Source organism: Felis catus, chromosome E1 (assembly GCF_018350175.1).
Source record: "Felis catus isolate Fca126 chromosome E1, F.catus_Fca126_mat1.0, whole genome shotgun sequence".
Classification (NCBI taxonomy): Eukaryota; Metazoa; Chordata; class Mammalia; order Carnivora; family Felidae; genus Felis; species Felis catus.
This window is the reverse complement of record NC_058381.1, coordinates 56,154,975-56,170,515: the sequence shown is the minus strand read 5'-3', so window position 1 is coordinate 56,170,515 and position 15,541 is coordinate 56,154,975. Positions and strand designations below refer to the sequence as shown.

General features: G+C 62.1%; 1 protein-coding gene across 4 annotated transcripts; it reads left to right on the top strand.

The window, feature by feature from the left end:
• Nucleotides 1–50: 50 nt before the first annotated feature.
• On the top strand, nt 51–14,876 carry UNC13D (unc-13 homolog D). 4 transcript variants are annotated; one of them, XM_003997162.5, is made up of 33 exons: nt 51–677; nt 975–1,174; nt 1,878–1,913; nt 2,189–2,296; nt 2,414–2,473; nt 2,565–2,631; nt 2,877–3,057; nt 3,405–3,449; nt 3,587–3,655; nt 3,831–3,900; nt 4,090–4,194; nt 4,305–4,397; nt 4,472–4,575; nt 6,151–6,268; nt 6,373–6,497; nt 6,635–6,725; nt 6,808–6,864; nt 6,944–7,041; nt 7,147–7,198; nt 7,277–7,410; nt 7,489–7,609; nt 7,956–8,099; nt 8,299–8,397; nt 8,501–8,707; nt 8,870–8,938; nt 9,810–9,889; nt 11,467–11,572; nt 11,647–11,718; nt 12,125–12,208; nt 12,305–12,425; nt 12,652–12,775; nt 13,212–13,408; nt 14,177–14,876. In XM_003997162.5, the coding sequence occupies exons 2-33, from the start codon at nt 1,058–1,060 to the stop codon at nt 14,296–14,298; spliced, it is 3,276 nt and encodes a 1,091-aa protein (XP_003997211.1). In that variant the 5' UTR covers nt 51–677; nt 975–1,057; the 3' UTR covers nt 14,299–14,876. The 4 variants fall into 4 exon arrangements, 3 of the variants coding, with proteins under 3 accessions (XP_003997211.1, XP_006940657.1, XP_019673820.1); XR_006589678.1 differs by lacking the exon at nt 12,652–12,775; XM_006940595.4 differs by lacking the exons at nt 51–677; nt 975–1,174 and adding an exon at nt 1,181–1,742.
• Nucleotides 14,877–15,541: the final 665 nt, after the last annotated feature.

Genomic DNA, 15,541 nt, shown 5'->3' with positions numbered 1-15,541 from the left:
CCCCTTGTTCCCACAGCGCATGGGGGCCCAGGACCACTCCAGCCTCCCACGTCTCCATTCCACGGTGGTTACTCGGCAACTTCGCCCACCCACGGGGTCCCCTGGGGCCTGGAGCAGCCCAGCAGCCGTCCTGGGCTGGGAGCTTTAGAACCAGGGGCCGGGCTGCTGTGCTCACCACCTCGTGGAAGGGTGCCTGTGGGAGGGACGTGTCAGGTGGCCCCTCCTGCGGGTGCCTTCTCCTTGTGAAGCTCCGTGCCTGGGAGCAGGGAAGAGCCAGCCTCCGTGCCCAGCCCTGCACCCCCCTGGGCCCTGGCCTGGAGGAAGGCCATGGGTGTGGCATCCGTGCCTCTGGGAGCTCAGAAAGCCCAGCACTGAAGTGTCCTATTTTCCTGTCCCTTCTGGCTGGGCTGCACCGTCTCTCCAGCCTCGTCCTCTGGCCAGCCCCGCCCAGGAGTCCCTGGGGTTGGCTAACCCCCTACAAGGGCATGTGAAGGGAGCACCCTCTTGATGTCCTTGTGGGGGCAGGGGCCCCAGGGCCGTCTCCGCCCAGCACAGCTTGGCCCAGTCACCTTGGTGGAATGTCACCTGTGGAGTGGAGCAGGCTGAGCAGTTGGCTGCCCCCTGGGGAGATGCCTCTCTGGAGCCCCCACCCTGTGCCCTGCCCAGCTCCGCCCTAGGTCTGTGGGTGAGAACCCCACTGACACGGGGCAGCTCCCCTCAGCCCCTGGCCCAGCCGGGTGCACAGCTGGGAGGGGGCAGGGTGGCGCTGACGCCCCCCCCCCCCCAGTCTCCCAGCCTCTGTGGGAGGGTGGGGTGGAGCCGGACCCGCCCACCGGGTCCACCTGCCTCCCGTTCGGGAGAGTTCCTCCCAGGACCCCAGCAGGCCGGAGGGAGGAAGGTACAGGCCTCAGAGGTGGTGAAACCCTGACCGGAACCTCCCCCGGCCCGCCGGCCCCCACCCCTCCCTCGCGCAGGGTGGCACCCGGTGCTCTTTGCATAATCCTGTGGCTTCGCGATCTTCACCCTGCGGCAGAGGGGAAGGGCAGAACGGGCCACCATGGCGACACACCTCTCCCAGTCCCAGCGGCGCCCTCCCCTCTTACGCCAGGCCATCAAGATAAGGCGCCGCAGGGTCAGAGATCTGCAGGATCCCCTGCCCCGAACGGCTCAGGAGGTAGGAGTGACCTCAGTGAGGAGAGTGGCCAGGGTGCGGGGCTCCACCTCTCACGGGCTGGGGCTAAGGGTGTGGTCCCTTCCCTGCCTTTCTCGGCACCTGGGCAGGACCTTCTGGGTTGGCAGACCGGGGGCTGCCGCGTGTTCTCTGGGCCATCCTGGGCCTCAGGTCTTGGGGTCTGAGGCTCTCTGAGCCTGTGCCTTTGGTGGGGCCACCCACCCCATCCTCTGCTCCTCCAGCTCCAAAGTCACCAGCTGTTAGGGAGCGGCCCTGCCGTGGGCTGGGGGGTGGGGGGGGGACCAGCTGAGCGGCCCCCAGGCCTGCTTGGCATGTCCCCCAGTCTCCCACCTCCACTGCTGGGCCTCACTTCCGCCGCTGGGGTGTGAGCGTGGCCGACCCGATAAGCGGTGCTGCTTCCTCTGGGGAAGGAAGGGAGGTTGGGGCCACGGGTGCCGCGAGCTCACCCTGCTGGGGCAGCCAAGCGCCAATGGACTTCAGCCGCGGCCGGCCAGGGGACGAGGAAGGCGGTCCGGGGCCTGGACTCCCGGGAGGCCTGCTGTGGGAACAGGTGTGCGGCCCTGGTGGGTTGGAGGCCGGGGACCCCGCAGCCCTAGGCCTGGGCCTGCTCGGTGAGGAGCCGTTCCTGCTGTCTGAGCCCTGGTCCAGGCCTTGGGGACCTCTGTCTTTTCACCTTGCTCCCCAGATCGAGCCTCCATCCCACCACTTCTCCCCTGAAGAGGTAAGAATCAGAGTATTGGGGAGGCAGTGAGGTGGTGGGAGGCAGCCCCACATTCTTCAGAACACTCTTCTTGGCCACTGGCCAAGGCTGATGGCAACAGCAGGGGAGGGAGACTTCTGGGTCTTAACCCCCCCATCCCCCACACGTTGGGGGTGCCTCGTCCCAGCTTTGGGAGTGCAGTGCTGGTGCCAGGGGTGGATGGCGGGGGGCGGGTGGGGGGGCTCGCCTTGCAGTGGGCTGACAGGGGTCCCTGAGGTGACTGTGCTGTGCCTCAGCGGGCCCTACTCTACGAGGAAGCTCTCTACACCATCCTGCACCGCCTGGGTCAGCCCGAGCCCAACCATGTGAAGGAGGCCTCAGAGCTGCTTCGATACCTGCAGGAGGTGAGCCCAGCCCCCACTCTGCCCGCCATCCTGCAGCCTGGACTCAGGCAGGAGTCCTCTTCCCCGCCGGCCGTCCCCGCCCTGTGCCCTAAGTCTCTTACGGTCCCATCCCACCAGGCCTTCCACATGGGGCCCGAGGAACACCAGCAGCTGTTGCAGAAGGTCCAGAAGCTTGAGGTAACCCTGGTCCAGGACTGCCCTAGGCTAGGACAGGGGCCGGGAAGCCCAGCTCCCTCCAGGAGTCAGGCTCACCCTCCCGTCCTTCCAGAAGCCAATATTTTGTCTGAAGGCAACGGTGAAACAAGCCAAGGGCATTCTGGGCAAAGACGTCAGTGGTGAGTAGAGGGTGAGGGTTCCTGAGGGCCTTCTTGCCAACATCTCCTTCTCCCCATCAGGCTGTCCCAGAACTGGGAGGGAGCTCCCATCTCCCAGACGTCCCCCGGGGCTCACCTGGGTGCTGCTGACCCCGGGCCCTTCCAGTCTGTGGATGGGCTGGGGCTCTGCCCCTGGGGTGATGAGGGAGTCTCCCAGGGAGCCTGGCCAACACCCTGGTGGCCTCGTCCTTCCCCCCCTTCCCCAGGATTCAGTGACCCCTACTGCCTGCTGGGCATTGAGCAGGGGGTAGGGGCGCCGGGAGGCAGCCCTGGGTCCCGGCATCGGCAGAAGGCTGTGGTGAGACACACCATCCCGGAGGAGCAGACCCACCGCACCCAGGTCATCACCCAGACCCTCAACCCTGTCTGGGAGGAGACCTTCATCCTGTACGTGGCCCGGCCCCAGCCCCTATCCCCTCAGTGAGATCAGCGGGACTTCCTGACTCAGGGGAGGTGACTTGGCCTGACCAGAGGAGGAGCCTGCTCCCTGGGCCAGAGATAGACGGGAGGCCAGACAGGACAGAGCAGTGGCCCACGTGTGCAGGCGGGGTGTGGAGGGTTGGACTGGGTTCGTCCGGGGGGTAGGCCAAAGCCTTGCTTTAGAGGACGGAGGAGCAGTTTGCTAGGAGGGGTCGGACTGGACGGTGGTGGAGTGGGGGAGGGAGCTCCTAGGGACAGGCTCTGGTTGGCTCCGGCCCTCCAAGGCCCTCAGCCGTGCCCTTTCCTCCCTGTAGGGAGTTTGAGGACATAAGCAACTCAAGCTTCCATCTGGACATGTGGTGAGGGGCGTCCCCTGCCTGGCGGGGTCAGGGAGAGAAAGGGGGCGAGTGGGGGTGGGGTAGGCCCTCCTCCCGAAGGGGTCAGGGGCTCCCCGGACACCCTCCCTGCCTCCTGCTCAGACCTTTGCCCCCCTCAGGGACCTGGATACCGTGGAGTCTGTCAGACAGAAGCTCGGGGAACTCACCGATCTGCATGGGCTGCGGAGGTGAATGCCGTGGGGAGCAGGCTCCTGGGGAGGGCGTGTGGGCCCCTCTGCCCTCCCCGTGCATGCGGGTTGTCTGCTGGGCTGCAGGCTGTGTCTGGGCCCAGGATGGGGACGGATCCCAGCCTGACCCCTCAGTGTCTTGGCCCATCCCCCTCATGGACCCTGCCTGGAACAGGATCTTTAAGGAGGCCCGGAAGGACAAAGGCCAGGATGATTTTCTGGGGAACGTGGTTCTGAGGCTACAGGTGAGTGGGGTCAGGAAAGAGGCTCAGGAGAGAGACCGAAAGGGGGTTCGCGAGGAGTTCAGGGGAGTGGTACCGGGTCCACACCAAGCAGGGCCTGGGGTCTCCCTCCTCTTGCCTCCTCTGCCCCCAACTGTGTGAGATTCATGCCACCCATGGGCACGGGCACCCCCTGCCCGCCCTTCCCGCCAGGACCTACGCTGCCAAGAGGATCAGTGGTACCCTCTGGAGCCCTGCACCGAGACCTACCCCGACCGCGGTCAGTGCCACCTCCAGTTCCAGCTCATTCACAAGCGGGTAGGTTGGGGGCCGGGTGCAGGGACCGTCCAGGGGCCTGCCTGGGGTGGCCGGACGGGCCGCACCGGCCGCGGGGCCCTCCACTCGCCGCCGTGCTGGCCCCGTTGCAGAGAGCCACCGCGGCCAGCCGCTCCCAGCCCAGCTACACGGTGCACCTCCACCTGCTGCAGCAGCTCGTGTCCCACGAGGTCACCCAGCACCAGGTACTGCCCTCCCAGCGCCGGGTGGTACGGGGCTCGCCTGCTGGGTCCTGACACCCCTCCACCTGTCCCCGCAGGCGGGCAGTACCTCCTGGGACGGGTCGCTGAGTCCCCAGGCTGCTACCATCCTCTTTCTCCATGCCACGCAGAAGGACCTGTCCGACTTCCACCAGTCCATGGCGTGAGTGCACGGCCCAGCCGGAGCACCCGGGAGGGTCACCTGTCCTCCTACAGGCTGGCAGCTCAAAGTCGAACCCTCGGGAGATTTCTGTTTGGCCCCACCTGTGTGTTCTAAGTTGTTTTTGTTTTATTTACGCGGGTTCATTTACGTGGGTTGGGCATACAGAGTGAGAGAGAGAAGCCCGAGCAAGCTCCTTGCCGTCGGCGTAGAGCCTGATGCGGGGCTCGAGCTCAGATCATAACCTGAGCCGAAATCAGGAGTTGGACGCTTCTCCGGCTGAGCCGCCCAGGCGGTCTCCCTGTGTTTTCAGTTTCGAGTCAGTTGCCCACTTTTACAAATCTGGAGGTTTTCCACATGGAGTCACGTGTCCAGCGTCCCACGGACCCTAAGTGCTGTCGCTCTGCTGGGCTATAGCTGGCCACGACGGAGCGCACGGCCTCCCCGGCCCCTCACGGCTGCCATCGGCCCATGTCACTCCCTGGCATTTGAATTCGCCACCCCTGCCCCAGATCGGCAGCCCCGTCTTCCAGCACCACCACCCTTGAGTCAACAGACTTGCGCGCCGGCATTACCAGATCTGTGTTGAGGGCCTGTCCCATCCCCTGTGCCCCAAGAGGTTGTGGGAACGAGGGGAGGGGCACGCGCGAGTCCTCAGATGTTCCTGTGCGGGTGAGGAGTACAGAACTGGGGGCACCCCGGGCGCTGGCCAGGCCAGGAGGAATGACGGTGCCGGCTGCCCCGGGGCCACGGCTGACACTTGGCACTTGAGTAGGGGCCGGAAGGGGGCTGGGGGAGAAGGGCAGCTTGTAGGACCCTGGGCAGGTGGGTATTCCCAGATAAGTGGACAGGGGATGTGGGTGAGGCTGGGCCCAGGAGTGGGCACCCACAGCAAGGGCCCAGGGTCCTGCGGGGCCCGAGCATGCAGTGCGGTGTCCCGGTCGGGACGAGGCCTGTCCCTGGGCTGCTCTTCTCTTCCGTCCTCCTTCACAGTCCCGCTTGGGCCACATTTCAGCTTGGTCATCACCTCTGTGCAGTGTCCCCTAAACTGTGTACGGGGCAGTCCCAGCTGATGTTTGGCACGTGTGCATGAAGGCTCAAGTCTCCAAATCTTTTTTTCGAAAGAAGCAAGAAATCCTGAATTCTTCTTATTTTTTTATATTAAATAATTTTTTTAAACGTTTATTTTTGAGAAAGAGAGAGAGCACGCATGAGCAGGGGGAGGGGCAGAGAGAGAGACGGAGAATCTAAGGCCGGCTCCGCGCTGTGAGCGCAGAGCCCGACGCGGGGCTCAAACTCACAACCGTGAGATCACGACCTGAGCTGAAATCAAGAGTCCGCCCCTTGACCGACTGAGCCAGCCAGGCGCCCCGAGATCCTGAATCTTTAAGTCACAGATATCCCAATTTGAGGAACAGATGATTCATTTACACGTTTGAAAAACAACTTGATGAGGTTGATGGGGGTCCATAGGAGGTCTCGGGGGCAGGGCACCTCGCTGTCCCTCCCCAGGGCCGGTGAGCAGCGGGAAGGACGCTGCCCCGCCTGGCGGGGCTGAGGGCTTCCTGTCCGCTGCAGGCAGTGGCTGGCCTATAGTCGTCTCTACCAGAGCCTGGAGTTCCCGAGCAGCTGCCTCCTGCACCCCATCACCAGCATCGAGTACCAGTGGATCCAGGGCCGGCTCAAGGCAGAACAGGTGGGCTGCGGTGGAATGAGGGGTGTTGGGCAGGCAGAGCTCAGGGTGCGGGAATGGCGGTCCGGGCCCCGCAAAGCAGCTCCCGACTCTGCCTGGCCCTGCAGCAAGAAGAACTGGCTGCCTCGTTCCGCAACCTGCTGGCCTACGGCCTCTCCCTCATCAGGAGGTTCCGGTCTGTTTTCCCCCTCTCTGTCCCCGACTCCCCAGCCCGGCTGCAATCTCTTCTCAGGTCAGCGGCTACCCCCTCCCCTTCTTCAGTGAGGCCAGGAACGAGGGTGCCTGCAGGGATGCGGCAGCCTGCTGGAGATGGGAGGGGGGGGGTACAGGGGCAGCGGGCATCCTGGACCCAGCTGTCTGTCCCCACAGGGTCCTGGTACAGATGTGCAAGATGAAGGCCTTTAGGGAGCTGTGCCCCGACAGCGCCCCCCTGCCCCGCCTGGTGACCGAGGCGCTGCGGGTATGGGTACTCGCCCTGGGGACGAGGAGGGCACGTGCCTGAACCTAGTGACCCTCCCTGCTCACCGCCTCTTTGCCCGCAGACCGGCACCGTCGAATGGTTCCACCTGAAGCAGCAGCACCATCAGCCCATGGTGCAGGTGAGGGGGCTCGGGCAGGGCGGCGGGGTGGGGTGCTCGCCCCTTGCAGCCCTGCTCAGCGCACCTCTGTCCCTGCCAGGGCATGCTGCAGGCAGGCAAGGCCTTGCTGAGCCTGGTGCAGGACATCATTGGCGACCTACACCAGTGCCAGCGCACGTGGAACAAGATCTTCCAGAAGTGAGCAGGTGGCTGGGTTGGGAGGTAGTGCGGCGGGGGCTCAGAAGAGGGACCAGAAGGACCCCTGTGTGTGCCACCAGGTCACACCTGTCGCCTTCCTTCCAGTGCCCTCAAGGTCAACCTCTTCTCCATGGCTTTCCTGGAGCTTCAGTGGCTGGTGAGTCTCGCCCCGCGTCTCCGGGCCGTGCCCTCTACCCTGGCTCTGGAGCCCTGTCCCCACGCCTTCCCTTCGCAGGTGGCCAAGCGGGTACAGGACCACACGGCGGCGGCGGCGGGCAGCCCCGTGTCCCCGGAGGTGGGCGAGAGTCTATTCCAGCTCTATGTCAGCCTCAAGGAGCTCTGCCAGCTGGGCCCAGTCCCCGCAGAGAGGTGGGCAGTGGCGGGTCAGCACAAAAGAGAGAGGAGGGCTGAGGAGAGGCTCCCAGGCTGAGCCCCGGCCCTCCCCAGGGATGGCGTCCTGGCCCTGGATGGCTTTCACCGCTGGTTCCAGCCCGCCGTCCCCTCCTGGCTGCAGAAGACATACAGTGTGGCCCTGGCGCGGGTGCAGCGCGCTGTGCAGATGGATGAGGTGGGGGCGGGGCCCGAGATCAGGGATGGGGTCCCAGCTTTGGGGGTGGGGCTCAGGGCTCTGCTTGTACCTCCAGGATGTGCAGAAGCTGGTAACCGGCTCTTGGAGCCAGTTGTGCAAAACGCCGCCTCCTGATATCCTTGGTGTAAAGCGTGGCTTTCCTTCACAGACTGATCTGTGCAGCCGGGGGTTCCCTGGGTGGGGAGCCTCGCTCGCACCCCTGGTAGTCCGCCCCCCACCCCCGGCCCCGCCCCGTCCTGCATGCTTGTGGAAGGAAGGAGGGAGGGAGGAGCAGGAATCTGGCAAGGCCTGAGCCCTCCTTTCTGCACCCTCTCCCATCCCCCAGTTGGTGCCCCTGGGTGAACTGACCAAGCACAGCACATCAGCCGTGGATCTGTCCACCTGTTTCGCCCAGATCAGCCATACTGCCCGGCAGCTGGACTGGCCCGACCCAGAGGAGGCCTTCATGATCACCGTCAAGTTTGTGGAGGTGCGGCGTCTTCGTGGGTCCTTCCCCTCCTTTCTAGGACAGCCCCATTTCACTCACCCTCTTTCTCCCCAGCTCCTCCTGCCCCAGCAGCCTCCGAAGGCCTGTGTCTTAAGTCCCCAAGTCACCGAGATTTCCGTGCCTCTCCACATTGACCCCCTCGTGGGCTCCCCCCGCGTTGATCCTCCTCTCCCCACCCCAGGATACCTGTCGGCTGGCCCTGGTGTACTGCAGCCTCATAAAGGCCCGGGCCCGGGAGCTCTCCGCAGGCCAGAAGGACCAGGGCCAGGCGGCCAACATGGTAAGGGCCGGACCTGGGTGTCGGGGACCGGGGTGGGGGTAGGGGCTGCCAGTCCCGGCACAACTCCGGAAGCTCTGCCTCCTGCGCCCGTGCCTGCCCTCAGCTATGCGTGGTGGTGAACGACATGGAGCAGCTGCGGCTGGTGATCGGCAAGCTGCCCACCCAGCTGGCATGGGAGGCGCTGGAACAGCGGGTAGGGGCTGTGCTGGAGCAGGGGCAGCTGCAGAACACGCTGTATGCCCAGCTGCAGGGCGCGCTGGCCGGGCTGGGCCACGAGATCCGCACTGGCGTCCGCACCCTGGCCGAGCAGGTACCTTGTCTGATCCGCAGGGCCCCCCGCCCCCACCCCCCACCGGACTTGGGCTGATGTCCGGCCCCTACCCCTTCCCGAACCTAAACCCAGGCTCCAAGTGGCCTCACCCCGTCCTCCCCGCACTTACGCCCTGGTCTCCCTCCTGCTTTGTGTCCCCAGCTGGAGGTGGGCATTGCCAAGCACATCCAGAAGCTCGTGAGTGTCAAGGAGTCTGTCCTGCCTGAGGATGTGAGTGGCCCTCCCTGCTCAGCTTTGCCAAAGGGGCTTAGGGTGGCAGGGAGCTGAAGTCGGTGGGATGTCAGCGATGAGTCCCCCAGACTTGGGCCAGAAATGTTCCCTCCTGGACCTCGGTTTCCTCCTTGGATGCTAAGGGGGCAGGGTTGGGTCATTCCACAGACTCTCCCAGCATCAGTGTGGGGACTGCAGTCGGGGAGAGCTTGGACTTTGCAGCCAGACAGATCTGGGCGTGCATCCTTCTCAGCTCCTGTTTGCACAAGCCAGCTGATTCGAGCATCCTCACCTGTCAGGGGGCACAGTGATGCATACCTTTGGTTGTTTGGGAGACGCTGACTCATTAAGTCATCAACTATTGAAGCACTCACTCTGTCCCAGGCGCTGATTTAGGCACTGGGATATATATCAATGAACAAAAATTACGAAAAGTCCGCCCTTCCTAGAGCTTACATTCTGGTAGGGGAGGTGAAAGAGCCAAGTACATGTATGTAACTAAAACTATACGTACGTGTGTGTGTGCGTGCACACACATGGCATGTTAGATAATAAGTGCTAGAGAAAATGGAGATATTTTTAGACAGTGGCTGGAGAAAGCCTTCCTCAAGGGTGACAGCTGAGCCCAGACCTAAAGGAAGCCAGAGAAGGAGCCATGAGGATTTCCAGGGGAGGGAACGGCAAAGGCCAGGGCCCCGAGCCAGGACCGTGCGTACAGGAGGCCAGTGTGGCTGGAGCCGGCTGTGGGCAGGGGTCAGCTCCTGCAGATGTCCCAAAGCAAGTGCACAAAAGCTCCCGGTCCTGTTTGCCCTTCCGAGTCAGGGCATGGGAATGGGCCAGAACCAGACGTGCTGCCCACCCCTCTCCCCAGGCCATCCTGCCCCTGATGAAGTTTCTGGAAGTGAAGCTCTGCTACATGAACACCAACTTGGTGCAAGAGAACTTCAACAGGTCTGCGGCAACCTCCCACCCTGCGGCGCCCCACCGCCTCCCACCAGCCCCTCTTTTCCGGCCTCAGCATCCATTCTCAGGGGAGGATGCAACCAGCCTCTGCTTCAAGGCTCACCTCCAGGGACAGGGGGCTCACTTCCTCACACACTTGCCCATTTCCCTTTAGGCTGAGCAGAAAGCTGCCTTCTCCTTTAGCCGTGGGCTGTCTGTGGGCCTTGCTGGCTCATCTCCCCTCCTAACGTTACAGGCAATGGGTATTCTCCCATGATTCAGGGGAACTTCTAGTTAGGGTGCCTTTAAAAAAATTTTTTTTAATGTTTATTTATTTTTGAGAGAGGGAGAGAGAGAGAGAGAGAGACAGACAGACAGAGTGTGAGCAGGGGAGGGGCCGAGTGAGAGGGAGACAGTATCCAAAGCAGGCTCCAGGCTCTCCACACAGAGCCTGATGTGGGGCTTGAACCCACGAATGGTGAGATCAGATCATGACCTAAGCCGAAATCGGGCACTTAACCGACTGAGCCTCCCAGGTGCCCCTAGTTAGGGTCTCTCTTCGAGCAGGGGCCTGGGCAGCATGGCTAGAAGTCAAGGGTGTGGGCCCCAGCCCACCTGAATTCAGACTCTAGCTTTGCTGTTGCTCGGTGGGCGGAGTGCACAGATTACTCAGGTTTTCCGTGCAGATGATCATAGTTCTGGCCTTTAATGAGGACCAAGTGAGTCACGTGGGGTGTCGAATGTAGCGCCTATGCAAAGGAAGTGGTTGGCGCGCTGCAGACCGATGGCCGTGGGTCCTCCCCATGGGATCCGGGCTCTGAGGCTGCTGCCCGTGCTCCCCGCGTACCACTCCTGGTGCAGCGGCCCCCGGGAAGCCCGCCTTCTTCATTTCTCAGGCCACAACATGCCATTTGTTCAGCTGAAACAGAGTTAAATCCCCACTCCAGGGATTTCACTCACTGCTGTCTCAACAGCCATTAGAACATTGTCTGGGGGCATAATAAGCACCCAAATATGTTGACTACATTAACTACCTTTAATTAGTATGACCTTCCCCGTTCTTAATTACACAACCCAATTTTTTTTTTTTTTTTTGTACTTAACTGCCTGAATCTACTTTGGCGTGTCAAAATTCAGTTCTTTCAGGTAGTTAGTAGGACTGTGGCTTGGTTGCTATTTTTTTCTCCTGACAGTTTATCCATCCTTATCCATGCTGGAATCTTCTTCATTCTGGCCACTCCTCTACTGAATCCTGATTCTGTCACTGGGGGACCAGCCTCCCCTCCCCACCTTGTTTGTTGGGGTTTGATAATCCTACTGAGCAGGCTTCTCTGCTAGGTTATGAGACACATTGGTTGGGACTGGCCCCGCCCACCTGCCCCCCCCCCCCCCCCCCCCCCCCGCCTTGTCCTCCCTGCCCCACTCCTGCCTGTGGCTCCAGCCCTACCTGAGAAGAGGGTAGAAGTGGAGGGTGGGGGTGGGGAGGAGCTGGGGGTGGGTCTGGGTCCCTTTCTCAAGAGTGTCTCTGCTTCCTCCCCTTCCACCCTCCTATCCTGTGACTGATGTCCCTCTGCACCTCACCCCAGCCTTCTGACCCTGCTCTGGACCCACACGCTCACCGTCCTGGTGGAAGTGGCCGCCTCCCAGCGGAGCTGCCCCCTGGCCTCTAGCAGGCTGAAGATTGCACTTCAGGTAATAATAGCAGTGACCACAAATAACCCTGGTGGGAGGCTGCCTGGGGTCACCTCTGATGTCTCACCCCCTAGAATCTGGAGATCTGCTTCTACGCAGAGGGCTGTGGCCTGCCACCTGAGGCCCTGCACACAGCCACCTTCCAGGTAGGGGTCTTTTGGTGAGCTGGTTGGGTGGGGGGGGGACACCTGCCTTTCTGTGCTCACCTGTGTCATCACGGATGGGGCCCAGCACGAAAAGAAAATGTGAGCCCCCTTTTCAGAAATTATTGAAAATTTAAAGGCAGCCACAGCAGAGCTTTGGTGTTTTAAAGCAAGCATCAGGTTTTTTAAGCATGGTGAGGGGGTGGCTGTGCCACTGCAGGGGGAGCACGCCTGTGAAGCCCACCCTGTCTGTCCTGAGGGTGCGTTCTGCGGTCGGAGGTTCTGGAACGCCCAGTGCTTTCCATATCAAACTGACATCCCCTCTTGGCGGCAAGTTCCCCAAGGGCAGTCCTGGGCTGCGGTTGAGTGTGACAGTTCAGGTGACTTCTCAGCTGTGCCCCGTTCCCAGGCTCTGCAGAAAGACCTGGAGCTGCAGGCCGCTTCTAGCAGGGAGCTCATCCAGAAGTACTTCTGCAGCCGGATCCAGCAGCAGGTGAGGCCCTTTTCCTCCCTTGCACTCCCTGTGTCCCTGGAGCCCCGCCTCCACTCTGCCCCAGCCCACACTGCCCATGCGCCCCACCCTTATTAGGCAGAAGCGGCTTCTGAGGAGCTAGGGGCGGTCACAGTCAAAGTCTCCTACCGCGCCTCTGAGCAGAAGCTGCGTGTGGAACTGCTCAGCGCCTCCAGCCTGCTGCCCCTGGACTCCAATGGTGAGTGCAGGCTGTCCACTGGCCGCTCCCGAGTCTTTGCTCAGGCCCCCCTCCCCCGCGTCTCCGGCAGTTCTCTCCCGAGCGGGAGCACTGCGTGCAGTTTCTGCAGATCGCCAGGAGGGGGCAATGCTGCCGAACAGGGCACGGCTGCAGGGGCCTGGACGAGGCGGAGAGCTGGGGTATCCTTGGCAACGTGGCCTCCCCAGGTGACCTCCTCACTTGTCAGGCTCCAGCGACCCCTTTGTCCAACTGACCTTGGAGCCCAGGCACGAGTTCCCTGAGCTGGCCCCCCGGGAGACCCAAAAGCACAAGAAGGACCTTCACCCCCTGTTTGATGAGACCTTTGAATTGTGAGTGGGTCCCTGTACCTGCCACCCTTCCCTAGCCCCGGACCTCCCTCGGGCCTGCTCCTCCCACCTGAGGCCGATGGGCTCCCCTGAGATGACCGCATTTGGGTCCCAGGGAGGGGCACCTGGCACAGGGGTTTGCTGGGACCCCGGGAGGAGGAGCAGGACTGGAGGGGAAGACCCCCACCTGTTGGGCTGAGAGGCTTTTGCTTCCAGGGAAGGTCTGGGGACAGAGGCCCTTGCTTTGAAGTATCAGCCCACAGAGGAGGAGTTAGGACATACTAGGCTGAGAACTGGCTTTGCGATCCTAACTCCCACCTGTCTGCCCTCAGCCCTGTCCTGTCCTCAAGATCCAGGGGCGAACTGTGTGTGCGGGTGGGTGCCAGTGACCGTGGGGTGGGGGAGCAGGCAGCTGAGCCCCACTCTGTCCCCCACTCAGCCTGGTGCCTGCTGAGCCGTGCCGGAAGGACGGAGCTTGCCTCCTGCTCACGGTGCTGGACCATGACACGCTGGGGGCTGATGACTTGGAAGGGGAGGCCTTTCTGCCACTACGCTCAGTGCCGGGCCTGACTGGGACGGAGGAGCCTGGCGAGGTGCCTCAGACCCGTCTGCCCCTCACCTACCCTGCGCTCAACGGTAGGCCTGAGCCCCAGGGCAGAGGCTGTGTGTGAGGCTTCGGGTGCAGGGCCAGGCCCAGCACTGGGGGTGCAGGGGAAGGGCAGCCTGTAAAACCTCAGGCAGTGGCCCCCAGGGAAGCAAATGAAGTCAGGGTCAGAGAAATCCCTCCTTGGATGTGGAAGCCAGTGGAGTCTGCGTGGTGGCTCGTGCTGAGTAGATAGCTCAGTCTAATCAAGAGACCAGGGAAATTTGTTAGCCCAAGTGTGGTGGGACCCTCTAGTGGAGGAACGTCACTAACAGGCTTACTTGGGGAGAGGGCCTGAGTGTCTCTGACCAGGGGGCACAGCCCAAGCATCCTCCAGGCTGGACAGTAAGAATAGGTCACATGTCCAAGCACTTATGAGCCACTTTTAAGCACCTGACGCATATTAACTCTCAATCCTACAACCACCCAGTGTGGCAGGTGGTATTGCTGTTTTACAGATAAGTAAACTGAGGCACAAAGAGGCCGACTCCCTAGCCTAAGGCTCTCATGCAAAGAGGCAAGAGTTGCAGCCTGAAGCGCACCTCAGCCTCTTCCAATGCAGTTGGGTCCGTGTCTGTGCCAGTGCGGTTGTGCTAGGGGATAACCTCAGGCTGTCTTGTGAGCTTGGCTGGTGTGTGTCCATCACTAGTTTTCAGGATGGCTGGGGAACGGGTCAGTGCTGTGACCCCCACCACTAGCCAGGCACTGCTTACCCCCACCCCCGGCGCCGCAGGCTGACCCCCAAACGCCTCTCTTCACAGGGGATCCTATCCTGCAGCTGCTGGAGAGCCGGAAGGGTGATCGGGAGGCCCAGGTGTTTGTGAGGCTGCGGAGGCAGCGAGCCAAGCAGGCCTCCCAGCATGCCCCAAAGCCAGGGCGGTAGCAGTGGAGGTTGGGGAGGGGGCTGGGTGCCTGCAAGACCTGGGTTCTCCCCACCAGCCTGGCCTAACAGTCCGCAAGGGCCCTGCAAGTCTAGGGAACCCCGGTGTGCGGAAGGCCCAGAGTGTGGATCCTCTCTGGTCCTCCCACCAGAGGGGCCCCTCCCCCTGCCTCCAGCCCTGGCCTCAGCATTCTCTACCAAATTTCAGCACCAGGGGGAGGGGGCCCTGCTCTGGCAGAGCTGTCTCCCTGCGTTTCTGGCCTGCCTATTCCAGTCACTGGGGCGGGGGGCTAGGCTCCCTGGGGCCTGCTCTTTAGCTCTCCTTCCCTGGTTCACTGGGGCTGGGGCTACCGCTGCCCTGAGAGGGAGGGTGGCAGCTATAATGAAGGGAGCCTGGCTCCTCTCCTGAGGCGGCTACTGGGAACCTTCTGGCTCTGAAGAGGTGAGAACTGGCAGGCAGTGGGGCTGGCATAGAGGAGCAGGAAGGACAGCTTGGCCAACTGTGTCTACTGTGGACCCCTCCCTGGGACAGTACCTGCCACTTAGAAACTTTCGTAGCAAAAATAAAAAACCAAAAACAATTCATTGTCCTCTAAGGAACTATGCTGTTGCCCTGCATCAGGGTCCAGGAGATTACAGTCAGGCCCTGCAATCCCCCTCCTCAGCCTTCAGGAGACCTTGAGCTGTCCCCCCACCTGTGGCCCACTCGGCCCCTCACTTCACGTTATAGAGCAGGGGGGATGTGGGAGTAACTGATGTTCCAACAAAACACTACCAGGCATATCCGTGTGTGCGGTTGCTGCCTAGCACAAGGGCCTGATGCTCCCAAGGGGAGCACCGTAAGTGGGGGTCTCCCAGGAGTTCAGTTGTGTGTCTATTCAAGGGCTGAGAGGAATGGAGTTGCAGCCTGGCCTGGGGGGGGGGGGGGGGGGACGTGGCCCCTATGCTGAGAGAGCCCAAGGCCGGGTTGTCCTATCTAGCTGTGTGACCCTCTCTGAGCCCACACAAGTATGATGGGGGAGGGTGGTGAAGGGGGTCAGTCGAGATCATCCAAGGCTCCTTTCAGCTCTGAACCTGAGATCCATACAGACAGCCCATTAGCTGTGTTTCTTCACAGCTACCTACTAGGCCAGCTAAGAGCAGGGGGAGGAAAGAGGTGGCTCAAAGGCTGGGACCCTCAACCTTCCTTTTAGTGCTTTTGAGAGAAGACAGTCCTCCTCCTCTGAGAAACTACTAGGGGCCCTGT